The sequence below is a fragment of the Entelurus aequoreus genome, linkage group LG09 (assembly GCF_033978785.1).
Source record: "Entelurus aequoreus isolate RoL-2023_Sb linkage group LG09, RoL_Eaeq_v1.1, whole genome shotgun sequence".
NCBI lineage: Eukaryota > Metazoa > Chordata > Actinopteri > Syngnathiformes > Syngnathidae > Entelurus > Entelurus aequoreus.
In genome coordinates this window covers 45,078,498-45,103,326 of record NC_084739.1, presented here as the reverse complement: position 1 = coordinate 45,103,326, position 24,829 = coordinate 45,078,498, and the positions used below count along the sequence as shown (strand labels likewise).

The 24,829-nt window shown below is 35.4% G+C and overlaps 1 protein-coding gene across 1 annotated transcript in view; it reads right to left on the bottom strand.

The window, feature by feature from the left end:
• rel (v-rel avian reticuloendotheliosis viral oncogene homolog) overlaps positions 1 to 24,829 on the bottom strand; it is a 54,499-nt gene that overhangs the window by 24,856 nt on the left and 4,814 nt on the right. Inside the window, exons 3-5 of the mRNA XM_062058819.1 lie at positions 24,824 to 24,829; positions 24,594 to 24,742; positions 18,231 to 18,322 (exon numbers count right to left, since the gene is read on the bottom strand). The exon at positions 24,824 to 24,829 is cut by the window's right edge and continues 134 nt beyond it. Of these exons, the coding sequence (XP_061914803.1) occupies positions 18,231 to 18,322; positions 24,594 to 24,742; positions 24,824 to 24,829 (247 nt within the window). The remainder of the gene's footprint in view (positions 1 to 18,230; positions 18,323 to 24,593; positions 24,743 to 24,823) is intronic.

Here is a 24,829-nt window from a genome sequence, read left to right as displayed (position 1 = left end):
ATAATTAAGCATAGCTAGCAAATCTAGCATTAAAGGAAAACTGCACTTTCTTTTGGAATTTTGCCTGTTGTTCACAATCAATCATTTTTTATGCCTTCTAACTAAATCAATGTAAATACAAGTATTCTTACAGAGGAGCTAATGGCAGGTAGTCTATTTCACCCACAAAATCCAATAAATAACCATTCAAAAACCGCCAACAACATTCCATTTACATTTCGTGACTTGAATATTAGTGACGCAAACAAACTATTTATAGCAGCACCGTGATCACTATCGTGTCTCCCTATGTTTATATCATCGAGTGGTCTGCTGTTTCCTCGCTTCCCTGCTCCCTGTAAGTTTATTGTAGATCGTAAATCATGCATATCACCTGGACAAAAGAAGCCTGAGGACGTATTCTGACGAGTTGGTACACTTTGACAGCCATTTAGGGCCCAGAAATGGCGAGAATGACACATATGGACGCTTGTATTCACCCCCGTTTCTTCGTGAGGATTATGGTCATTCTTCATCTAATAGGGAATATATCACCATCCTACTAGTCTGCATCCTAATAACAGCAGACCTCAGTGTTTCCCACACATTCATTTATTTGTGGCGGCCCGCCACGAAAGAATTACGTCCGCCACAAATTAAAATAAATAAATAAATAAATAAATAAACATAATTTATTTTTATTTTTATTATTTTTATTTTTTTTGTCCTGTCCAGCTTCTCAGGCAAATCATATAGTTGATGTAGATGCCCATATAGGCTGTTCAGATTTACTTTACAAAAGAGAAGTGTAGGATACTTCTCTTGTTGCCTTATTTGTATTTGACCACTACTGTTTTCTGTTTATTTGTTACTGACTGTGGCAGGACACCTCTGCCTCTGTTTCACTTTATGTTGCTGGTAAATAATATGGTTGTAGTAGTAGGCTAAAGTTAAATTATTTAGTATGCACTAATTAAAGGGGCAGAGCTTTAAGAGACATTTTAGCTTTTATATTTTATAAGATATATTTTTTGTAATAACCACAATTAATAAATATATTTCAGTGAATAACTTATTGTTCCAATCTGTATATAAATATGTACATAAAGTGTTGTAATTATATTGTAAAATGGATGGATGGATGGATGGATGGACGTTTAAAACAAAACTGTTATTAATTAGTAAGTATACATTTTTTGAGCCTTTTTAGAGAAAATCATATCATTGTAGTAAATTATGCAAATTGCTCGATGATGTCATGGTGGCCACGCCCATAGCCACAGGTATCTTGGCAGTTTAAAAATTCCCCAAAAAATAACTTTTTTGCTAGACATTATGAACAAAATAGTGTTTAACTTTCCCTTGAATGTACTATAAACTGCTTTTTGAGTGAATATAAATTCTCGAAAAAACTGGCTATCATCAGAGCTGGGTAGAGTAGCCCAAGACTGTACTCAAGTAAGAGTACCGTTACTTAAGAGTAATATGACTCAAATAAAACTAAAAAGTTGCCATCCAAACCATTGCTCAATAAAGAGTGAGTAAGTGTTCAGTAAATAAGATTAATCAAGTACTCAGAAACTGGTGAATAAATAGTGGTTTATTTAGTAATTTTTTTTAACTGTACTACCTTACAAACGTACCGGTAGTTGGTGTGCGTGTTTGCGTGTGTGTACATGTGAGAGACAGAGACCTTACTTCAGCATGCACTACAAAAATGCACATTTTTCATTGGATTGGTGAAACAGCGTGATGTGACCGTGCCTGATGAAAGAAGTCTCAATGTAAAACTCAATGTAACCGAGTAAAAGTAGCTTTTCTTCCTTACAAAAATACTCAAGTAAAAGTAAAAAGTATGCTACATTAAAAGTACAATTTATTCAAAAGGTTACTTAAGTATAGTGGAACCTCCATTCACAAACTTAATTGGCTCTTAAACAGCGTTCGGAAACTAAAACGTTTGTATAGTGAAGCAGAGTTCTCGATAAGAATTCTCCATTTCATAAACAAACATACAATACTCGCTGAGAACCAATATGGATACAAAGCAAAGCTAATATTAAGTCAAAGTTAAAGTACCAATGATTGTCACACACACACTAGGTGTGGTGAAATGTATCCTCTGCATTTGACCCATCCCCTTGTTCACCCCCTGGGAGGTGAGGGGAGCAGTGGGCAGCAGCGGTGGCCGCGCCCGGGAATCATAATATTTCAACATCGATGGCTGTAATCGATGCCGCTGCAGTGTTTATAGATTTAACTAAATCATTTGACACAATTCATCACAATATTTTAACCAATATTTTAGAACGGTATGGCATCAGAGGGTTGGTCTTAAACTGGATAAGAAGCTACTTAACTAACAGGAAGCAAAACATGAAGCTAGGCGAACACACACACAGAAGCAAATACAAATAATAATATAATAAATTAATAAATTGTCTGACAGATGAGATTGTATGACAAAAACAGACTATACATAAACCTCAGCAAAACTAAAATAATGCTATTCGGCAACAGTAGAAGGGAAAGTCAAACACAAATAGAAACAGACGCAGTAGACATTGAAAGAGTAAATGAAATCAGATTTTTGGGTGTAATAATAAATGATAAAATGAACTGGAAATCTCATATAAAAATACATACAACATAAGATAGCCAAAAATACCACATTAATGAATAAGCTAAATATGTATTGGACCAAAAATCACTTCATATTCTTTACTGCTCGCTAGTGTTACCATATCTGAGTTATTGTGTTAAAATTAGGGGAAATAACTACAAATGTAGGCTTCAGTCACTAATTGTGTTACAAAAAAGATCAGTTAGAATAATACATAATGTTGGATATAAAGAACATTCAAACCCTGTTTATTGAATTGAAAATATTGAAATTCCAATTGAATTTGCAAACAGCTAAAATTATACACAAAGCAAATTATAACCTGCTACCCAATAATATACAACAATTATTCTTAACAAAGGAAGAGAAATATAACCTCAGAGAAAAAAGTAACTCAAAACATTTGTATGCACGTAAAACATACACCAATCAGTATGTGGAATGAAATTATGGAATGGATTAAGTAAAGAAATCAACAATGTACTAACATAATCCAGTTTAAGAAACTGTTCAAACTCAAAGAGTTTACAAAGTATAAAGAAGAAGAACCATGATAAACATTCTAAACTTACTGATAATCCTTTTCGTCTCACTATATGAAATACAACTTATTTCACTTATTTCATCATTATTATTTATCTATTTATTTTTAATGTTATTATTTATGGACTATATTGTTAATCAATTAAGAACAGGAAGTTAACAAAAGTGTTAGCAATTGTTATGTAATGAAAAAGGGCTACATTAAAGATGGGATTTAATGAGCTCTGCTTCTTCTTACTCCTTTTCGAACATGTCGAAAAGAGAAACTGGAAATTATGATGTATCATCTTGTAATTGTATACATGTTCGAAATAAACTCAAACTATAAGAAACAATGTAAACATGAATAATGGCTTCCATGGGTTAGTTAAGGTTTGTACAATTTGAACACAATATAAAGTGCTATACAGTACTGTATATAAAACAAACATAATGGGGTAATGGATCAACTTTCTTTTTAATTAAAACAATTCAAAACAACAACAAGCTACTGTATGCTCTGCTCTGCCAACACGCACACACACAGATGTGCCCTCGCAAACAAAATCACAAAAACGGTTAAATTTAACATTCATATTGGTACAAAAATAAACATTTTAAAAAGTAAAATCCCAGCTGAGAAGAAGCAGCAGACAGAGGGAGCAGGATTGGGGAAGGTTAGACGGGGGAGACGTGATTGCGTGTTTTTGCTGTGGGAACGCGAGGGGCCACGCTGGAAAAAGAGAAGAGATACTGTCTTTTCCTCTGCTGTGACATAAGTCTGCTCTGGTAAAATACAATTTAACTTGATGTGGTTACTGTGCTGTGGTCATGATTGTGAGCGCCATTAATGCACTCCTCGCAAATAGACTTCTCCTTTCTACGCTGGTCTGTTGAGTTTTTGGGACTCTTATTGAGTTAGCAAAATGGATACAATTTGTCAAAAGGCAAAACACCACAGAAAAAGGCACACGTGCTGTAATGTTGGGACGTGACTTTTCCTGCGAAGCAAGTCAAGTGGAGGGCTACGCCTATCCAACAATGTTGCGTCCTGCTTTTTTGCCTGCAGGCGTCTGAATTAGGGATGTCCGATAATGGCTTTTTGCCGATATCCGATATTCCGATATTGTCCAACTCTTAATTACCGATACCGATATCAACCGATACCAATATATACAGTCGTGGAATTAACACATTAGTATGCCTAATTTGGACAACCAGGTATGGTGAAGATAAGGTCCTTTTTAAAAAATAAAATAAAATAAAATAAGATAAATAAATTAAAAAAAATTTCTTTAATAAAAAAGAAAGTAAAACAATATAAAAACAGTTACATAGAAACTAGTAATTAATGAAAATGAGTAAAATTAACTGTTAAAGGTTAGTACTATTAGTGGACCAGCAGCAAGCACTGTCATGTGTGCTTACGGACTGTATCCCTTGCAGACTGTATTGATATATATTGATGTATAATGTATATCAATAACAGAAAGAAACAACCCTTTTGTGTGAATGAGTGTAAATGGGGGAGGGATAGTTTTGTTTTGGGTTGGTGCACTAATTGTAAGTGTATCTTGTGTTTTTTATGTTGATTTAATTTTTAAAAAACAAACAAAAAAACCCAAAAAAACCTGATACCGATAATAAAAAAAAACGATACCGATAATTTCCGATATTACATTTTAAAGCATTTATCGGCCGGCCGGAATTATCGGACATCCCTAGTCTGAATTAAATGTTCGTACGCAAGACACATGGCTCGCACGCACAGGCATATCTGGCTTGATCGAAAAGTTCGTAAATCGAAAAGTTCGCAAATAGAGGGTTTCATAAATCAAGGTTCCACTGTAAATGTAACTAAGTAAATGTAGCGCGTTACTACCATTGGGAATAGCAGCATGTTACATGCCGCATACTTGTAATGCATACTTCAAGGGATTGACAATGGCAGTCAGACTAAGGCCATGTCTACACTAAGTCGTTTAACCCCTTAAACGAATAGCTATTTAGTCTAAGCCCCGTTTCAGCCACACTAAACCAGCGTTTAAGGTCCCCCTCCTCGGACACATTTTTACACAGCTAAGTCCGCCGTGTATTTCTTGAATATCCGGCTCTTAGCTTTGTATGGACTCATTGATCGTTTACAAAGTGAGTTCGGAGAGGAAGTGACGTCAGAAAGAACGCGTCACAGCCAGCTTCATAATAAAGCAGTTTCGTAACTCGGAGCTAACCACTGGAAAGATGGAGGCGAGTCATCCAGACATGCCCGTGTTTCTCCTTCTTCTACATGTACAGACACATATGGAAATCACGCTTGAATACCTTCAGAGAAAGCCATTGCAGCTATTTCGGATACAACACTTCTCAGACGGCAAGAGAACTTTCAAATGTCCAGGTCAGCTGTGATTCTACTTAGAGAAAAACTTTGTCCAGTTGTCGAAGGAAAGACAGCAAGAATACGGGCTCCCGTGGATGTGATAAAACTTTTTTTTTTTTTAGATGTTTACTATCTAGGTTGTATTACCTGGCCGTCGAGGGAAAACAATGGAAAACTGCAAATGCATTTGGACTGGCAAAGCAGGCTGTATCAGTTAGATCCCTAGATTGATAAATGTAAAATGTTCTTTATCACTTTTAAGTGTATAATAAAGATTTTATTAATTTATGATGTCTCAGGTGTGATTCACTACAATAGGGCCCCACCGCACACTGGATTCCAGTTAATTGAAATACCACAACACTGGATATTGTTCAGATAAGTTAAACTTAAGAACTTGCACACAAAGCAACACTGGAGATGACTATGACGTGTGCATTTTCCACGCATGGGTACTAGGTCGCATTGCGCCGGCGGACGGAGGGGGGCGGGGGTCTTAAACGGTGGCATTGTTGTGTGTGGACACGGATAAGGTTATAAGGTTATGTGTTAGTGTAAACGGGGCCTAAATATTGTCCTATCTCATAAAATCAATGAATTCATTGACTTAGACTTAGACTTCCTTTATTGTCATTCAAATTTGAACTTTACAGTACAGATAAGAACTACACTTTGTTGCATTAGTTTGTTGTAGTGCAGGATAAAAGAGCAATAAATTGCAGATATAAATAGATTACTGTACAGGTAAATATATTACACTTTTGCATATGCATCCACGTTTATGGATGTATGTTATATTGTCTTTATATTCCAGCGAGTTAATCCATTTTTTGGGGGAATTGAGGGGATTATTATGATGCATTGGTAAGAATTTGATTAAATGCGAGGAATTGATTTGTAAATAATGATTTTTGAAGCAATTAAGGCGAAATAGAGTTATAGTTATTTTGCTGAATGTTTCAAAAGAGACATACTGTATTCTTTAATCTCATCAGAAATCATGTATTAAAGAAACATAATTAATTATTGAATATTATTTATCCCCTGAAGTTGCTCAAACAAACATCGTCAAATGTAGGCTTGTTTTTTGTTTTGTTTTTATAAATCTTGACTTCTCTAAATGTTTTGAAATATTTCTAATCAGTTGATTAAAGAGAGACACCAAATAAAATATTATGTGCTCAGACACGGACCTTGTCAGAGAAGTCTGCTTGAGAGGAAGTTACGCCGTCCGCGGCAGGAAGCAGATAAGTTTCTGAGCAGAAGTGAGTTGGTGAGAGTGAGCTGACCAGCACACAATCAGTGGCAAAACTGCTTCGATCAGCAATTGATTTTTTTTAGATGTTTACTATCTAGGTTGTTTAATCAAGCACACGTTCAAGTCATTGTACAGAGTGATTTTAGATCCCATTGGGGTCTTAGAGTAAGTTTATTTCAATGAAGTACTCCTTTAATATCAAGTTGTATACAGGGTAAATCTGCATTCTTCTCCCCTTGAACAAAACGCTCACATTTTGAACACTTATAATTCTTGTATACTGCACCACAGCATGCAATATTAGCCTGGTGAGGACGAAAACAGCTTCTTATGGCTCATGAGACGAGTCTGACATGTTTCAGACCCGTCTCAGAATTGTCAAATCTAGTTTTAAAGCCCTATAAAATGCAGCCAACCCTGCTTTTAACCTCATGTTTCTGAGCTGGGGAACCCCCCTCGGCCCACCCGTCCCTCCCTCCTCTAATGAATCCTGCATTCCCAGCTCTCACGTGGCATCTTCCATGTGCTCAATTGAGCAACTGTGACCAAAAATGGGGAAGTAGGTTAACGCCTGTTTGTAGCAGAGAGAACGACTATCTGTCTGCACGGGAGGAACTAGCATTTCACTAGGTAGACTTGAAGTGACGAGAACTGGGTCAGGTTCTTCGGAAATGTTGAAAACCACAGCAGCTGCAAACAGCGACAGGCTTTGATAATATGATAGTAACATGAAAGAAAGAAAACAATGTCGATCTCAAAGGGTTTTTTTTCTTTGATAAATTGACTGATTTTAAAGCTTAGTAACTTTTTGTCTTCTTTTCATTATTATTCTCCATTGCTGCATTGATGGTGGAGGACTTAGCCAAAAAACTAAATATTCAATGTGTTGAATATTAGGCTATTCCTGAGGTCCAAATTATTTACCAAGCATCCAATCAAAGGGTTCTGATTACCAGCCATACTGTATATTACTCATGTATGCGCAGGGCCGAGCATTGATATCAGTGACGAAAAATAATAAACTAATAATGATAACAAAAAACAAAACTTAAATATGTAGTGATGTCGTATATTAGCGGCAGAATTCGGCATAAAAATGAGGTATTTGATCAAGGGATTACATTAAAGTTAAAGTACTAATGACTGTCTCACACACTATGTGTGGTGATAGTTGTCCTCTGCATTTGACCCATCCCCTGGGAGGTGAGGGGAGCAGTGAGCAGCAGCAGAGGCCGCGCCCGGGAATAATTTTTGGGGATTTAACCCCCAATTCCAAACCTTGATGCTGAGTGGTGACGGGAGGTGATGGGTCCCATTTTTATAGTCTTTGGTATGACTCGGCCGGGTTTTGAACTCACAACCTACCGATCTCAGGGCGGACAATCTAACTACTAGGCCACTGAGCAGTTGTGTATCGATGTGCCGATACAGCGGCCACCGATCAGTATGGGCTGATTTTTGATAAAAGTAAATGGTAAATGGGTTATACTTGTATAGCGCTTTTTTACCTTCAAGGTACTCAAAGCGCTTTGTAGCTGTATGCAGAAATGGTGCCACTGAAGTGGCAGTTGGTTGCATCAGCTCTGTGCTGTTTTAATGTATTTTATGTCCTTTGTGTTCTTGATGTTTCCTTCTTGTTTTCTTTTTTTACCTTATTTTTGTGCGGGACCTGCCATGCAAGGCGCTAACCACAACCCATCAGGAGCAAGGGTGAAGTGTCTTGCTCAAGGACACAACGGCCGTGACTAGGGTGGTAGAAACTGGGGATCGAACCAGTATGTTCTCGACATTACCGATTAATGGGGTTTAATGCGATCCTCTCTGGCTGACACACTATATATTTGTTTTCATTGTGTGTCTCCATACACAGTGTGGAGTCACTCCCAAATCACTACAATTACAGCGAAATGAAGTACACTTCTTGGTATCTAATGTATCATTAACAAGTACCATTATCACTGGAGGACGAGGCTAAACATGTTACACACACCGAGAGCAAGCTAGGAGCTATGTTAATAGGTGAGCTAACTACAAAGCTAGCTTTGAACAACAACACAAAATAAGTGCTTAGTAAAGTTTAAGAAGTGTAGATGGAACCATGTTACAGCAGAAAGTAAACAGTTTTTACCAGGACATGGACGATTAGTAGGAGTTAGAGAGAGAATAATACAACAACTGTTGGTGTGTCAGTGCACGACATGTAAGAGGAGGGCGGATCAATCCATAAATTGGTGGTGTCGACACCAAGGGGAGTATCATTATATGGTCGATACTAGAGTGATTAGGACGATATATATACAGTATTTTTTTTTTTTTACAAAATATTTTCATTGCCGTTTTTGTTATAGTTTACAAAGTCAGGAAATAATTCCCTGGTCACAGCAGGACTTTGAGGGCAAAAACCAAATGGTTTAAGTGAAAAGTAGACAGTGGTTTTTGCATTTGTGTAGCTATTGTGTAATATTGACCAATGACCTTACAATTCTATGTTAATTTAAAAAAATAACTAGTTTGAAAAATGTAGGATAGGCTCCAGCCCCCCGACGACCCCGAGAGGGACACGCGGTAGAAAAGGGATGGATGGATGATGTTCATATTGTTAAACTGTGAATAGCATTCACCATAAATAAATAGAAACATGTATAGTTAATACATGTGATCGGTATTGGTATCGGCCGATCTCACTCATGGATGATCGGTATCGGAATTGGCAGTGCATACACAAACCTGTTACATGAGGGTCAAAATTACTTATGTCTCAAGGGCTCTACTCATGTTAGAAATGGTATTTAGAAGGTATTAAACCGTTTTTTATGCTGTAACTTTGAAAATATTCAATTTATAGACAAGAATCCTACTTAGTAAAAATTGATTTACCACGGTCAGGCCCGGAACCAATTAGACGAAATAAACGAGAAATTGCTGTATTTATGTATGTATGTAGTAGTACCTCGCCTACCTTATGATTTTTTTGAGATATGAGCCACCTTAAAGGCTTATGTTTTGCTTAAAGTTGAGAAACATTTTTATTACAAGCTAACTTCAAATATAGCCCCACAACTAATTAGCATAGCGAATGTGAACACCATAAGATCCATCAAACATAGGCTGACCATATTCTGAAATCCCAAAAAGAGGACACATATATGCGTGCCAAGGCGGGCAGCACGCCAAGACCGGGACTAGGTGAACATTTGCCAATGATACTTGAACTTGCTTTATAAATAATATATTTATTTCAATAAAGCATTTTTTATCCTCTGTTAGCAGCAGTGTTGGCGCTAGGAATTTTCAAAATGGGGTCCCAGGGACCCCATCAAGTCATAAAAATGGGGTCCCACAGTAAATTTTTGGGGTCCCACCTTTTTGTAAGCGTTTTGAAAACAAATGACAAATGTATGCATTGTCCTGTTATATATCACATTCTATATTGTGTTTTGGAAAAAGGTTGTCATAACCGTTACTTAATTCATAAAAAAAAAAAAAAAGAAAACAAAACAAATGTGTATACATATGTAAATGTATTCAGTTCGTCATCATCATCATTTCTTTTTATTCCTTTCATGAAAATGCATATATACAAGCCACGTACAGTTGACACTTTCATTGTTTTTTTGTTTCTTATACATTTCCATGATCAGAAAGGAGCAGATGGAAGAATACTATTCTTATATTTATCTGCCCTCTTTTTAACACAAATTATTTAGATGACTTTATCACTGTTCCCTCCACCAACACCCCAACTCCAACATACTTTTAATTTTCGTTTAAGCATTTTCAAAATGACACGTTCCAATCAAAATCAAAAAGCAGTTTGATATAATTCCAGTTGTCTCTTTTTGTAACTCTTTTTAAATTCAAAGATATTCTTGCAACTTTTTAAGTCTTTGTCTAGAGAATTCCATGCTTTCACACCAGCAACAGACAAGCACATTTGCTTCAAATTTGTTCTCACTCTTGGATGTTTAAAATCATACGGCCTTCTGTGGTTCTCATCTTCCGACGTGAACACAAATAACTTTTGTAAGTCCTTTGGAAGCACTTTATTTCGAGCTTTGAACATCACTAATAGAGTATGCAATTCTACAATGTCTTTTAGCTTTAATAATCCTGACCTAATGAAGAGTGGATTTGTGTGGTCTCTAAATCCTACTGTAAACATGATACGAATTGCTCTTTTCTGTGAAAGAAATAAAGGCATTATGTTGCTGTGATATGTATTTTCCCCATATTTCTGCACAATAATTGAAATAAGGTAGAATAATTGAGCAATATAACATTCTCATTGTATTATATGGGAAACTGTATTTAACCTTGTTCAAAATAAATAAACTTTTAGATAGCTTATTTTTCATATGCAATATATGAGCTTTCCATGTCAACTTTTCATCTAAGATGACCCCAAGAAATCTGATTTCAGACACCTTCTCAATTTTCACATTGTCTATGGACAAACTAACTTCTATCTTTCTTTTATTACTGAATACCATAAATTTAGTCTTTTCCAAGTTTAAAGATAATTTATTTACATCAAACCACAATTTTAGTTTAACCATTTCCTCATCAACATTATCGGCTAAGATTTTCAAGTCATCTCCTGAACAGTATACATTTGTATCGTCTGCGAATAATACGTACAGTAAAATTTTCTAAACCTCACAAATATCATTTATATATAAAATAAAAAGTTTGGGTCCTAAAATCGAACCTTGTGGAATTCCACATTCAATATTCATACATTCTGATCTATAATCATCAATCTCAACATATTGCTGTCGTTGTTGTAAATAGCTGCTTAACCAGTCCAGTGCAACTCCTCTAACTCCATAAGTATATAATTTAGAAATGAGAATTTGATGATCTATAGCAGGGGTCACCAACGCGGTGCCCGCGGGCACCAGGTAGCCCGTAAGGACCAGATGAGTAGCCCGCTGGCCTGTTCTTAAAAATAGCTCAAATAGCAGCACTTACCAGTGAGCTGCCTCTATTTTTTAAATTTTATTTATTTACTAGAAAGCTGGTCTCTCTTTGCTCGACATTTTTAATTCTAAGAGAGACAAAACTCAAATAGAATTTGAAAATCCAAGAAAATATTTTAAAGACTTGGTCTTCACTTGTTTAAATAAATTCATTCTTTTTTTCCCTTTGCTTCTTATAACTTTCAGAAAGACAGTTTTAGAGAAAAAATACAACCTTAAAAATTATTTTAGGATTTTTAAACACATATACCTTTTTACCTTTTAAATTCCTTCCTCTTCTTTCCTGACAATTTAAATCAATGTTCAAGTAAAAAATTTTTTTTTATTGTAAAGAATAATAAATACATTTTAATTTAATTCTTCATTTTAGCTTCTGTTTTTTCGACAAAGAATATTTGTGAAATATTTCTTCAAACTTATTATGATTAAAATTCAAAAAAAATATTCTGGCAAATGTAGAAAATCTGTAGAATCAAATTTAAATCTTATTTCAAAGTCTTTTGAATTTCTTTTAAAATTTTTGTTCTGGAAAATCTAGAAGAAATAATGATTTGTCTTTGTTAGCAATATAGCTTGGTCCAATTTGTTATATATTCTAACAAAGTGTAGATTGGATTTTAACCTATTTAAAACATGTCATCAAAATTCTAAAATTAATCTTAATCAGGAAAAATTACTAATGATGTTCCATAAAAAGATTCGAATTAGCTAGTTTTTCTCCTTTTTTTTGTTTGAATTTTGAATTTTAAAGAGTCGAAATTGAAAATAAACTGTTCAAAATTTAATTGTCATTTTTTTCCGTGTTTTCTCCTCTTTTAAACCGTTCAATTAAGTGTAAATATCATTAATTATTAATAATAACATAGAGTTAAAGGTAAATTGAGCAAATTGGCTATTTCTGGCAATTTATTTAAGTGTGTATCAAACTAGTAGCCCTTCGCATTAATCAGTACCCAAGAAGTAGCTCTTGGTTTCAAAAAGGTTGGTGACCCCTGATCTATAGTGTCGGATGCCTTCTTTAAATCAATGAACACTCCTATTGTGTATTTATTTTGATCAATTGCAGTTGTAATATCTTCAATAATGTTCACGATGGCCAAGCTCGTAGACCTATTTGATCGAAATCCATACTGACTTTCATCTAATAATTTATGTTTTTCAATAAAGCAGTCTAATTTATTAACAAACAGTTTTTCAAGCACTTTTGAAAATTGAGATAGGAGAGATACTGGTCTATAATTACCAAATGTATGTTTATCTCCAGTTTTAAATAAAGGTATGACCTTAGCTGTTTTCATACTGTCTGGGAAAACTCCTACTTTAAAAGAACAATTAATTATATGATGTAATGGTTTAATGATGCAATCAATTGTGTTTTTTATTATTTTCATGTCAATACCCTCATTATCTGTTGAGGTCTTGTTTTTTAGTTTATAAACCACAGATAATATTTCATTTTCAGTCACTTCACTAAGAAACATTGACTGCATAACCCTATTTTCCCTTTTCCAGACAGCCCCTGATTGATCATCAGCTCTTGGCATTTTGTTTGCTAAGTTAGGTCCTACATTTACAAAGAACTGATTTAATTCATTGACAATTTCATCTTTGTTTTCAATTAACATATTATCTTTTTTTAAATATCTAGGTAGTTCTGTTCGCCTTGTCCTAATCCCTATTGCTTTATTCAAAATATTCCATGTAGCCTTTATGTTATTTTTATTTTCATGCAACATTCTTTTGTAATTTATAACTTTTGTCAGTTATAAACATTCATTCACTTTCTTCTTTCCTTCATTGATCTAAACTTTACCGCTGCTGGTATTTTTTTCTATATTTTTATTTAATAAGTTGTCTGTGTATTTATTTCAGTATAAAAGTGTAAAAAGTGTTTTGCTTCGGTCATGAAATGATGATAATGGTGTGCCAGGGCATACATACATTTTATATTTAACGCTTAAATCTCTGGAGTCTACATCAACTTCAGACCTATTCCTCATTTCAAAATGTTTTAGTTTTTTTATGTTGTTTTTTTGTTTGTTTGTTTTCCGCCCATTTTTGTCAAACAAAACTATGTTTTTTTATGGCAAACACAAAATATGCAAAATCTTCCACCAAAAATATTTTTCAAAGTGGAATATTTGATGTGAAGTAATCGGAACCTTGGATAGGTCAATAATTCATAATAACATTGATTTTGTTTCAATATTATGTTTTGAGCAATGACCGTTTAAAAGAAAAAAAACAGCTTTGTTTTATTAGTCAACATTGCAACTGTTTCTAAATTACATTTCACCTTTAATCTTTTTTATTTCACTTTTGTTATGTTTTTGTTTATTTTAATAGTATTTTTAGAATGTGCCGTGGGCCTTTAAAACATTAGCTGTGGGCCGCAAATGGTAAAAAAAAAATAAAAAAAAATCTGCGTCCTTTCGGATTTCAATGCGTTAAAAAGACACAAAAAGTGCGTTAACGCCGACACTGGTTGACAGTATAACAAAATAAGTCACACTTATATTCTGTAACATTCACAGTTTTGGGAAAAAAGTGCAGAGGTAGAAATATTCAAAATAACCTCTTGTATATAATCTAAACATAAATAATGCCTCCAAACAAGTTAATTAAATTTAAACAAAAAACAGCAGACGAGCTCTCGCCCTGCACAGCTGTTTTGTGCTTTGTAGTGTCGATATGGGCTTGTACATCGTTGGCCCCTTTATTTGCCACAGATACTGTATATACGTTCCTGCTTTGCACACAGTGCATTCTGCTTTCCGTGTGTCATGGCCAGGACGAAAACACAGATACTTTTCCCGCAAATCATCCGTGAAGTTGCATTTACGTTTCGGCTTCTCTCTTGTGTTCTGTCTGTCTCTCGACTGTCTCGCTCTCTCGCTCTCTGTCTCCGCACCTCCCTCACAAATGTTGCTGCATACGCACACCGTCACAATTTGTTTTGTTTTTAACCCCTTCTTAACCCTGGACGTACATTGAAAATACACGCAACCCTAAATCAAAATACCGGACATTTGAGGCATTTAAGAAACTCCGCCCGGACAGCTCGGACAGCCCCGCAAAAGAGGACATGTCCGGGGAAAAGAGGACGTATGGTCAGTCTAATCAAACATCAAACATCACTCGATAGCATTAGCTAACAGCTAGCAAGACATAACTTTATACTGGACATAACATAACTTTCCTACCATAGGAACAAAGAAAGTGAGTGTGAAGATTTTGACGTAACAAGCGAACGCTAACAATTACAGTATTCTAATGATGAGGATTAAAGGGGCTGTTTACAACCTTTACACGGATGCTTTAAGAGCACCAACTTTCCAATGTCTTTTAAGTATTAAATCCGCCCTCTTGACTTTCAGCACATAATGACGTCTAACACGTGTAAGCATATTAGCTTTGTGTGGGGGCTCTGTACCGAGGATGTCGTTGTGGCTTGTGCAGCCCTTTGAGACACTTGTGATTTAGGGCTATATAAATAAACATTGATTGATTGATTGATTGAGCTTTGTGCGTTGTTAGCTACAGATAGCGACTTGGATAGCTAATGTTAGCTAATGTTAGCCAGCATTAAAAGTTGATTCTATCCCAACAACAACTTGACTGCAAATTGTTAGCTGATCCTTTTGGAATTATTTTGTGTATGTGCTCCCTGTGTGTACGTGTGTACCAGACAGTGGTGAACGACAAGCCTGAACGCCACACTATTTCCTCGAACCGACAAGGTTTTTTTTCCGTATAATTAGTAATTGATGTAAAGGAATAAATGTTCTGTTAAACCACCAATGGTAACATGAGCTAGCCGGTGGTTACTCTTATGGTTTCAATTTATTTCGAACATTGCATACAAATACCATATGGCACATTGAATATTTTTCATTGTCTCAATACAACATGACCAAAAAGGAGTAGGAAGATGCAGCGAGAAGGTGGTTGTGGTGTTCTTTTCAATATTTTTTGGTTTGAATAACGTAACTTTGAGCAAGTTGCAAACAGTCCTTTAACTGCAAAGTTATGGGCGCTACGTTCCAGAGCATCTACATTAATGTTAATGTTAAATTGAATATTTTGTCATGTGATTGGCTGTCAGTTACTAAACATTTTTGCATAATGTAATACAGTGTCACATATTTGTCGACGCCCCTCGGACTGGTTGATTGACGTCGACATAAGCGGTTGTTGACATAACCGAAAAGCTTTCACGATTACTTCTTACTATGACGCGGGCCAAAAAAAGGTCATAAAGGATCGATAATGTTGCTGTAAATCATGACAACAGTGACAATAAGGTTTTTGTACATGCACACATTGTTCTTTTTGACAATCTAAAAAGATACAATTCCATCTAGCCACCTTATTCCGCTTAAAAAAATACATTTGTGCATTTATATTTGTTGCTGTTGTAGAATGCAGGTCAATGCTTCCATGCTTTTATTTTATATGCCTAATTTACACTGAACAGGAACGGTGTGGCTCGGTTGGTTCAGTTTCAGTTTATTTCGAATATGCATACGATACAATGCAGTGCATTACACAATTCCAGTTGTTTCTTTACAGCACGTTCGAAAAGGAGTAGGAAGAAGCAGAGATTATTTAATCCTACCCCTTTTCATACCATAGCAATTGTATCCCATTTCCTTGTTCTCTGTAACAGATCAGTGAACAAATAAATAATAAATAAATAATATACCATAATAAGCATACAATCATTAAATACATAAATAATCTTTGTCTCAATAAAAAAAAGGAAAAAAAGGGTTCAAGATGTTCATCATAATTCTTGTTTTGTGTACTTTGTGAACACTTGTAGTTTGAACAGTCTCTTACGCTGAATCATATTGGCGCTGTGTTGGATTTCTTTGGTTAATCCGTTCCATAATTTAATTCCACATACTGATATGCTAAAGGTTTTAAGTGTTGTACGAGCATACAAATGTTTTAAATGAGATTTTCCTCTAAGGTTATATTTCTCCTCTTTTGTTGAGAAGAATTGTTGTATATTCTTGGGTAGCAGGTTATAGTTTGCTTTGTACATAATTTTAGCTGTTTGCAAATGCACCAAATCATTGAATTTCAATATTTGTGATTCAATAAATAAAGGGTTTGTATGTTCTCTATATCCAACATTATGTTTTATTTCTAATTGATCTTTTTTGTAACACTGTTAGTGAATGAAGCGCACATTTGTAGTTGTTTCCCCATATTTCTACACAATAACTCAGATATAGTAACAATAGCGAGCAGTAGAGAATATGAAGTGATTTTTGGTCTAGAACATGTTTTGCTTTATTCATTATTGACGTGTTTCTTGCTACTTTATGTTGTATATTTTTTATATGAGATTTCCAATTCATTTTATCATCTATTAATACATCCAAAAAGGTGTTTTCTTTTACCCTTTCAATATCTATTCCGTCTATTTGTATTTGTGTTTGACTTTCCCTTCTACTGTTACCAAATAGCATTATTTTAGTTTTACTGAGATTTGAAGATAGTCTGTTTTTGTCAAACCATCTTTTTAATTAGTTAATTTCTTCTGTTATGAACAAATTGGTAGAGCGGTAGAGTGGATAGAGCAGATGTGTCAACAACTTGAGGGTTCCAGGTTCGATCCCCGCGACCGCCATCCTAGTCACTTCCGCTTTGTTCTTGGGCAAGACACTTTACCCACCTGCTCCCAGTGACACTCACGCTGGCTTGAATGTAATGCAAAAGATGGAGATAATCGGTTTCCCTATGTAAAGTGCTTTGAGTCTCTATATAAATATACTTCACTTCACTTCAACAGAAAGTCACTGTGTGCACATTTCAATGCTGCGTAACTCGACAGTAGTTTCATGCAATGAGGAAATACTATCACACATCAACACAAACAGACCAATTTAGATCCTATATTTTTTGATCGAACAAAGCGACCATGTATCTTGACGCCGACTTCAGCAAGCAAGTTTTAGTGATACGATGAACTCGGTGGAGGAGGACTTTAAGACTTGGTCCAATGGGCAGGTTGTCGACTTGAGAGGTTAGATACAGCTTATCTGCTGTGTAACATGTTTAGCCTCATTATAATACTTGATAATGATACTTGAGAAACTAGAAAATGCAGTTTATTTACCGTAATTGAGACTATTATTAGCTTAGGGGAGTTGCTTCACACTGTATAAGGAGACATATACTGTAATTAGCTGCCGCTTGTCAGCCGGGGTACTAAAAATAAATAAGTGCCATCCAGGGTGCATCAGAGTTTGTCATTGATTGGCAATAGTGATCACATACGTTTTGTAATCAGTGGCCGATTGATCGGCACATCCCTAAGTTTTCGGGGCACTGACACGTTCAAAAAACATCAAATGTGTGGCATTCATTAAAAACAAACGTCCCACAGTGATTCATTCAAATTTTGATAAGAGACATAATATAAAAATACTGATGATAAAATATCAGTCACATGTATAAATCCGGATAAGTAGGACTCACCATTGAAGGGGTTGACTCCTCTGCTAATCCTCTGTATAATGGCGTCTTTCACCTCCTTCTTCTTCACACACCGAATGCCCAGATTCTGGAAACTGCAGTCAAAAAATTATACATATACATACATACATACATACATACATACATACATACATACATACATACATACATACATACATACATACATACATACATACATACATACATATATATATATATATATATATATATATATATATATATATATATATATATATATATATATATATATATATATATACACACACACACTACCGTTCAAAAGTTTGGGGTCACATTGAAATGTCCTTATTTTTGAATGAAAAGCACTGTACTTTTCAATGAAGATAACTTTAAACTAGTCTTAACTTTAAAGAAATACACTCTATACATGGCTAATGTGATAAATGACTATTCTACCTGCAAATGTCTGGTTTTTGGTGCAATATCTACATAGGTGTATAGAGGCCCATTTCCAGCAACTATCACTCCAGTGTTCTAATGGTACAATGTGTTTGCTCATTGGCTCAGAAGGCTAATTGATGATTAGAAAACCCTTGTGCAATCATGTTCACACATCTGAAAACAGTTTAGCTCGTTACAGAAGCTACAAAACTGACCTTCCTTTGAGCAGATTGAGTTTCTGGAGCATCACATTTGTGGGGTCAATTAAACGCTCAAAATGGCCAGAAAAAGAGAACTTTCATCTGAAACTCGACAGTCTATTCTTGTTCTTACAAATGAAGGCTATTCCACAAAATTGTTTGGGTGACCCCAAACTTTTGAACGGTAGTGTATACACATTAGGTTTAAGGCAGTGTAATAATTTAATTATACAATAATTATACAAAATAGCGGCCAACTATAATTCAGTCAGTATCTGCTCGTCTATGGAGGATAGGATAGGATAGAATATGGTGATATACTTTATTCATCCCATGGTGGGGAAATTGTGTGGTTGCAGTGCAAATACAAAAAGTTCACCAAAATAAGATAAAAAAAGAAAACAAGAAGGAAACGTCAAGAACACAAAGGACATTAAATACATTAAAAGAGCACGGAGCTGATGCAACCAGCTGCCACTTCAGTGGCACCATTTCAGCATACAGCTACAAAGTAAAAGAAAACGAAAAAAGAGCGATAAATAATACATATTGCGCACATATGATTGCACCATGCATAAAACAAAAACAAAAACAAAAAAAAAACACAATTTCGACATACATCGCGTTGGCCTTTACAGTGCTCCACGCCATCTTCTGCTGGGATGGGAGGCAGCACAACCAAAAATAGGAAGAGACCCAACAAAGCAACCAAGAGTGCTAACTCCATCCTCAGCTGCCCACTAGTCCCCGGCCAATGTCCAGTCCAGGATGACAGACATTGTGTCATTATATGACTCTGAGAGCCTTCCATGGACACAGTTAGACACCATAGCAACCATGCAGTACTTAACTAAACACGTTTGTGTACTGCAGCAGCCAGTGACGTGCCGTCACTATAGGCAGGGGAGGCACGGCCTCACCTGCCATCATGGAAAGAAAAAAAATGTAAAAAGAAAAACAAATTAATTAAATTGTTATATGTATCAAGTGATTATACTAAAGTTATTTTCCATTTAACCTCACCAGTTTTAGATTATTTTTATTTTTATTTTCACATTTGCCGTTCAAATACTGAGAAGAGACTGTGCGGTGATCAGCAGCCAGTTGAGGCACGTCACTCAGTTGTGCCTCAACATGGATTGTGCGCAATGACTCGGCTAACTGCTGGCCTGCTGGGCAGTGAGACCGTATTGCTATATGAATTATATTATACATGTCCATAGTTTAGTTAGCTGAGGTATATAATGTACAGTGTATTTTGTCAACAACTGTATGTGTGTAACGTATTTCTTGTGCTGAGCAATCATAAAACTGCTGTGAAGACGCACTGTGAGAGGCTCGCCTCATAACCCCGCCTCCTGGTGCCAAGCACCTCCGCCGCAGAATGCACCGCCCGACGGGAGCGCCACACCAACCAAAGCCCACACCCAAACACTCCACGTGCAAGACCGAATCCACCCAAAAAAAAGTCACTTAACAAAAAGCCAAAAAGTGCAAAAACAACAATGCTCGCGCCGGAGGAGCTGCGAACGACCGCAGGGACACAACATTAGGTACACCTGCAGACTGCAGCAAGGATTTCATATTTCATTCATTTACAACTCCTCCAACACGAACACCACTGTTCCCGCACTTATAAGTAAAGGTAAGACCATAATAACGTTTTTTTTATTAAATGTGCTTTTTTGTGTGCTACAGTTTGTATGTGTAAAGTTAAAGTTAAGTTAAAGTACCAATGATTGTCACACACACACTAGGTGTGGTGAAATTTGTCCTCTGCATTTGACCCATCCCCTTGTTCACCCCCTGGGAGGTGAGGAGAGCAGTGGGCAGCAGCGGCGCCGTGCCTGGGAATCATTTTTGGTGATTTAACCCCCAATTCCAACCTTTGATGCTGAGTGCCAAGCAGGGAAGAATGCTGGTATGAGCTTTTAAACATAACCCGTTAACTGCTGCCAATCAAATGGTGAATAAGATACTCTTTAGGGTTCATATGTTTGTAAATCTGACTGTGATGAAGTCAGTGCCTCACCAGCCATGAACCTCACCGCACGTCACTGGAATATCAGAAGTCTATAATTATTACAAAACTCAGCTACAAGCGTGCTGACGAGGGCAAGTGGGCGGGAGCACATTACACAAGTTTTTGCATTGGTTCCCCGTCCACTTCTTGGCCAATTTTAAAGTTCTATTATTAGTTTCAAATGTCTTAATGACCTGCTTTTACCGTATCAACCCTCGCAGATTCTGAGGTTCTCTGGCATTAGCTTTTTAGCTTTACCAAATACCAGAACAAAGACCCACGGTGAGACGGTATTTAGCCACTATGGACCCCACCTGTGAGCCTCATGACTGCAGAGACCGTTGAAATTAAAAAATAATTAAAAAAAGGTTAAAGACACACCTTTTTTTTACTGATTATGTTAAACTCTTAAATTTTTTTTATTGCTATTATTAATACTATTATTCTCTCAATTTATATTTTATTTTTATATATATTTTATCATATGTTTCATACTATTTTTTAGATGGCGTTAATTTTAGTTATTCTCCAGTGTGGACGCCTCAAACGTGCCTTTTTTCTTCAATCCTGCCATGCCATGTTTTGTTTTCTTATTGTCAATAGTGCTGTGTGTGTGTTTGAATAGCTGTTTTCTTCTCTTCTTTCTTTTTCTTTTTTTTGCTTAAAGCACTTTGTGTTTGCCACTTGCCTGTGTATGAAAAGTGCAATAAAAATAAAGATTGATCTGATTTAGTAAGTCATTGTTTGATGTACGTTTATATTAACCCGCAGTGCCCTTTTTCGCTTCATATGCACTGTTGTTTTTTTGTTATCTAATACTCTCTGTGAAGGACTTATTATTATATGTATTAAAATACTTGTTTTACTCACCGTGTATGACTCTGCATGCCGGGATCCAATTAAGATGTGTCTCACAGCACCACACAGGTTAAGGAATTCCCTGGTTGTAATCTGACAACTCTAAAAATAGAACTATCCTATTCTTCACACTGGCTGAGTCACCAACATGTGGGATTTCGTTGTTTTGGCTCGTTCAGCGGAAGGACACGCTGGTAAACGGATCAAACCTGAGACCTATTTTTGTCAAAAACAGAATCATGCGGAAACTGCCGAGTATTAAAACCGAGTTACGACGGTATTTATAAACTCTGTGGTTTTATTGTTTAGAAAGTTAGGGAAGGAATTCTTGAAAACAGGAGGGGTAAAAATAAGCAAAATTTAATTGACTTATTTTGCATTATTTACTTAATTTTGCTCAAAACACTTGCTCAGTACATAATAAAATGGACTAATTGAATTTTTTGGTTGATATTGTTAACTTGTCTTTTTTTGTTGTATTGCTATTATGTTGGTCAAAAAATTTGAGTTAACTCATGTGATTAATCACAACAAATGATCGCATTAATGATGTGTATACGCAGATGAATCATATAATTAATTTTGATTGTACTGTACTTTATATACTCCTTTACCTTGATCGCGTTACCTGCGGGTTGTTATACAGTCAGTGATCAAGTCAATGCATATTCATCAGTGCAAATATGAATGAGAAAACTCAGAATTTCACTCCAAAATAAACCTGATGGGACTTTATAAGATACTATTACCAAAGTTTGAGCAAATATATGTGGTTAATTCAAGTAATACACTTAAATGTTCCTGTATGCCATTCTGACTAAATTGCATGTGTCCAAATAATGGTCTCTTTTTAAAGTAAATTCAAATTACGCAAGCGAGTAATAACCTGCGATTAGTCATGATTAATCCAAAAAGTGTGATTAATCTGATTTAAAAAAAAATCATATTATGTTTCTTGAACAAATCAAATTAAACTTTACTTATAGAGCACTTTTCATAAGTAAAAAGTGCTTTACAGACTTAAAAACAATGACCCGATGACCCTCCTCCCCCATCATCTATCCCATACACACACACAAACAAATCAATTCATGGCTGAGATCAGATGAGCCTGGTGAAGAAACACTATCACAGGAGCCATCTGCACCTGGAAGTCATCAGACCACGGTCACCAGGAGGCTGACAAAAAGCGCCCACAGCCATGGCCAATAAAATCCCTGATGCAGGGGGCTCCCACTGAGGAGCAGCAATAAAAATAATAAAACATTAAAAATAGTAAGAACCATGAATAAGAATAAAGGATACAAACGAGTAAAACATATAATGAAGATAAAAAAAACCTAATACATATATGCACACATATACAAATGTATACATACATATATTCAAACATATATACATATATACACACACACATTTACACATATATACACACACACACACACACACACACACACACACACACACACACACACACACACACACACACACACACACATATATACATACACATTTTTACACACACATACTGTATATGCAGATATATATATATATATATATATATATATATATATATATATATATATATATATATACAGTATATATACACACTGTTACACACATACAGTATATATGCACCTATATGTATATATACACATTTATACACACATATGTATATGTACACGTATATATTCACACATATGTATATGTACACACATACAGTATATACACACATGTATGTATATATACACACATATATATATACACGCCTATATGTATATATACACATATATACACATGTATATATACATATATATACACATTCACATACATATATGTATATATACACACATAAACAGTATGTATATATACAAATATATACACACACATGTATATACACACATATATACATGAAAATGTGTATATATACACACATTTATACACAAATATGTGTATATATACACACATTTGTGTATATATACACAATTTTATACACACAAGTGTATATATACACATACATGTATATATACACATACGTGTATATATACATATATATATACACACACATATGTATATATACACACATATATGTATATATACACATACAGAATGCGTATATATACACATTTATACACACATATGTATATATATATACACACACACACACACACACACACACACGTGTATATATACACATACAGTATATGCAAACACATATCGATACACATTTATATACATATATGTATACACACATAAATATATAATAAATGAATAGAAGTAAATACAATCTAGCACAACTAATAAGAATAAAAAGTTAAGTACAAAATACTTCATTAGAATTAATCAATATTAAGTAAAAGCCAAATAAAAAGGTGGGTCTTAAAACTAATTATTTTTTAAATTATAATCCTGATCAACAAATTAAATGCAATATCATTAAATGACTTTAAATTCAACGTGAAGTAATAAATATTGGCAATACAACATTCACTGTATTGGATCAACACCAACAAGTGTCTTATCGCTCTCTTCCTATCACCTGTACAAGTTTGAGTGTGTATTTTTGTCAAACTGACAACAGTGTACAAAGAGAAAGTACTAGCACAAGGACTATTAGTGTATTGCAAATTAAACACGTCAACATTTTCTGACTCATTTACACACACCAGAGAACACACAGCCTCGGTTTTCCCTTTCTACTGCACATAAATATCAGTGATGTCACTAGGGGAATTCCCACATAGCCAGCCTTTATTTTTGTTTGGGTGTGTGTGTCTGCGTGTGTTTCTATATCAGAAATCAGTGAAAGGTTTGAAGATGCAGAAAGTTGATAAATCGGGTTAGCAGAAGGCACAAACTCACGCGATCACTTTGCGATCCGGCCCGAACTCGGCCTCGTAGAAGCCATCTTTGCAGTCCTTGCCCACCAGGTCATGCGGATGTGGCCTGTATGGCTCGTTCTTCGTCACCAAGTAAACGTACACTTTCCCTTTGCCACAGTAGTTCAGAATCTAATGGGGTAGAATAAAACCAGTCATGAGAAACAGGAGTTAAAAAAAAAAAGCCCAGAAGCAACACAACGCGGCCATTACCTGCAG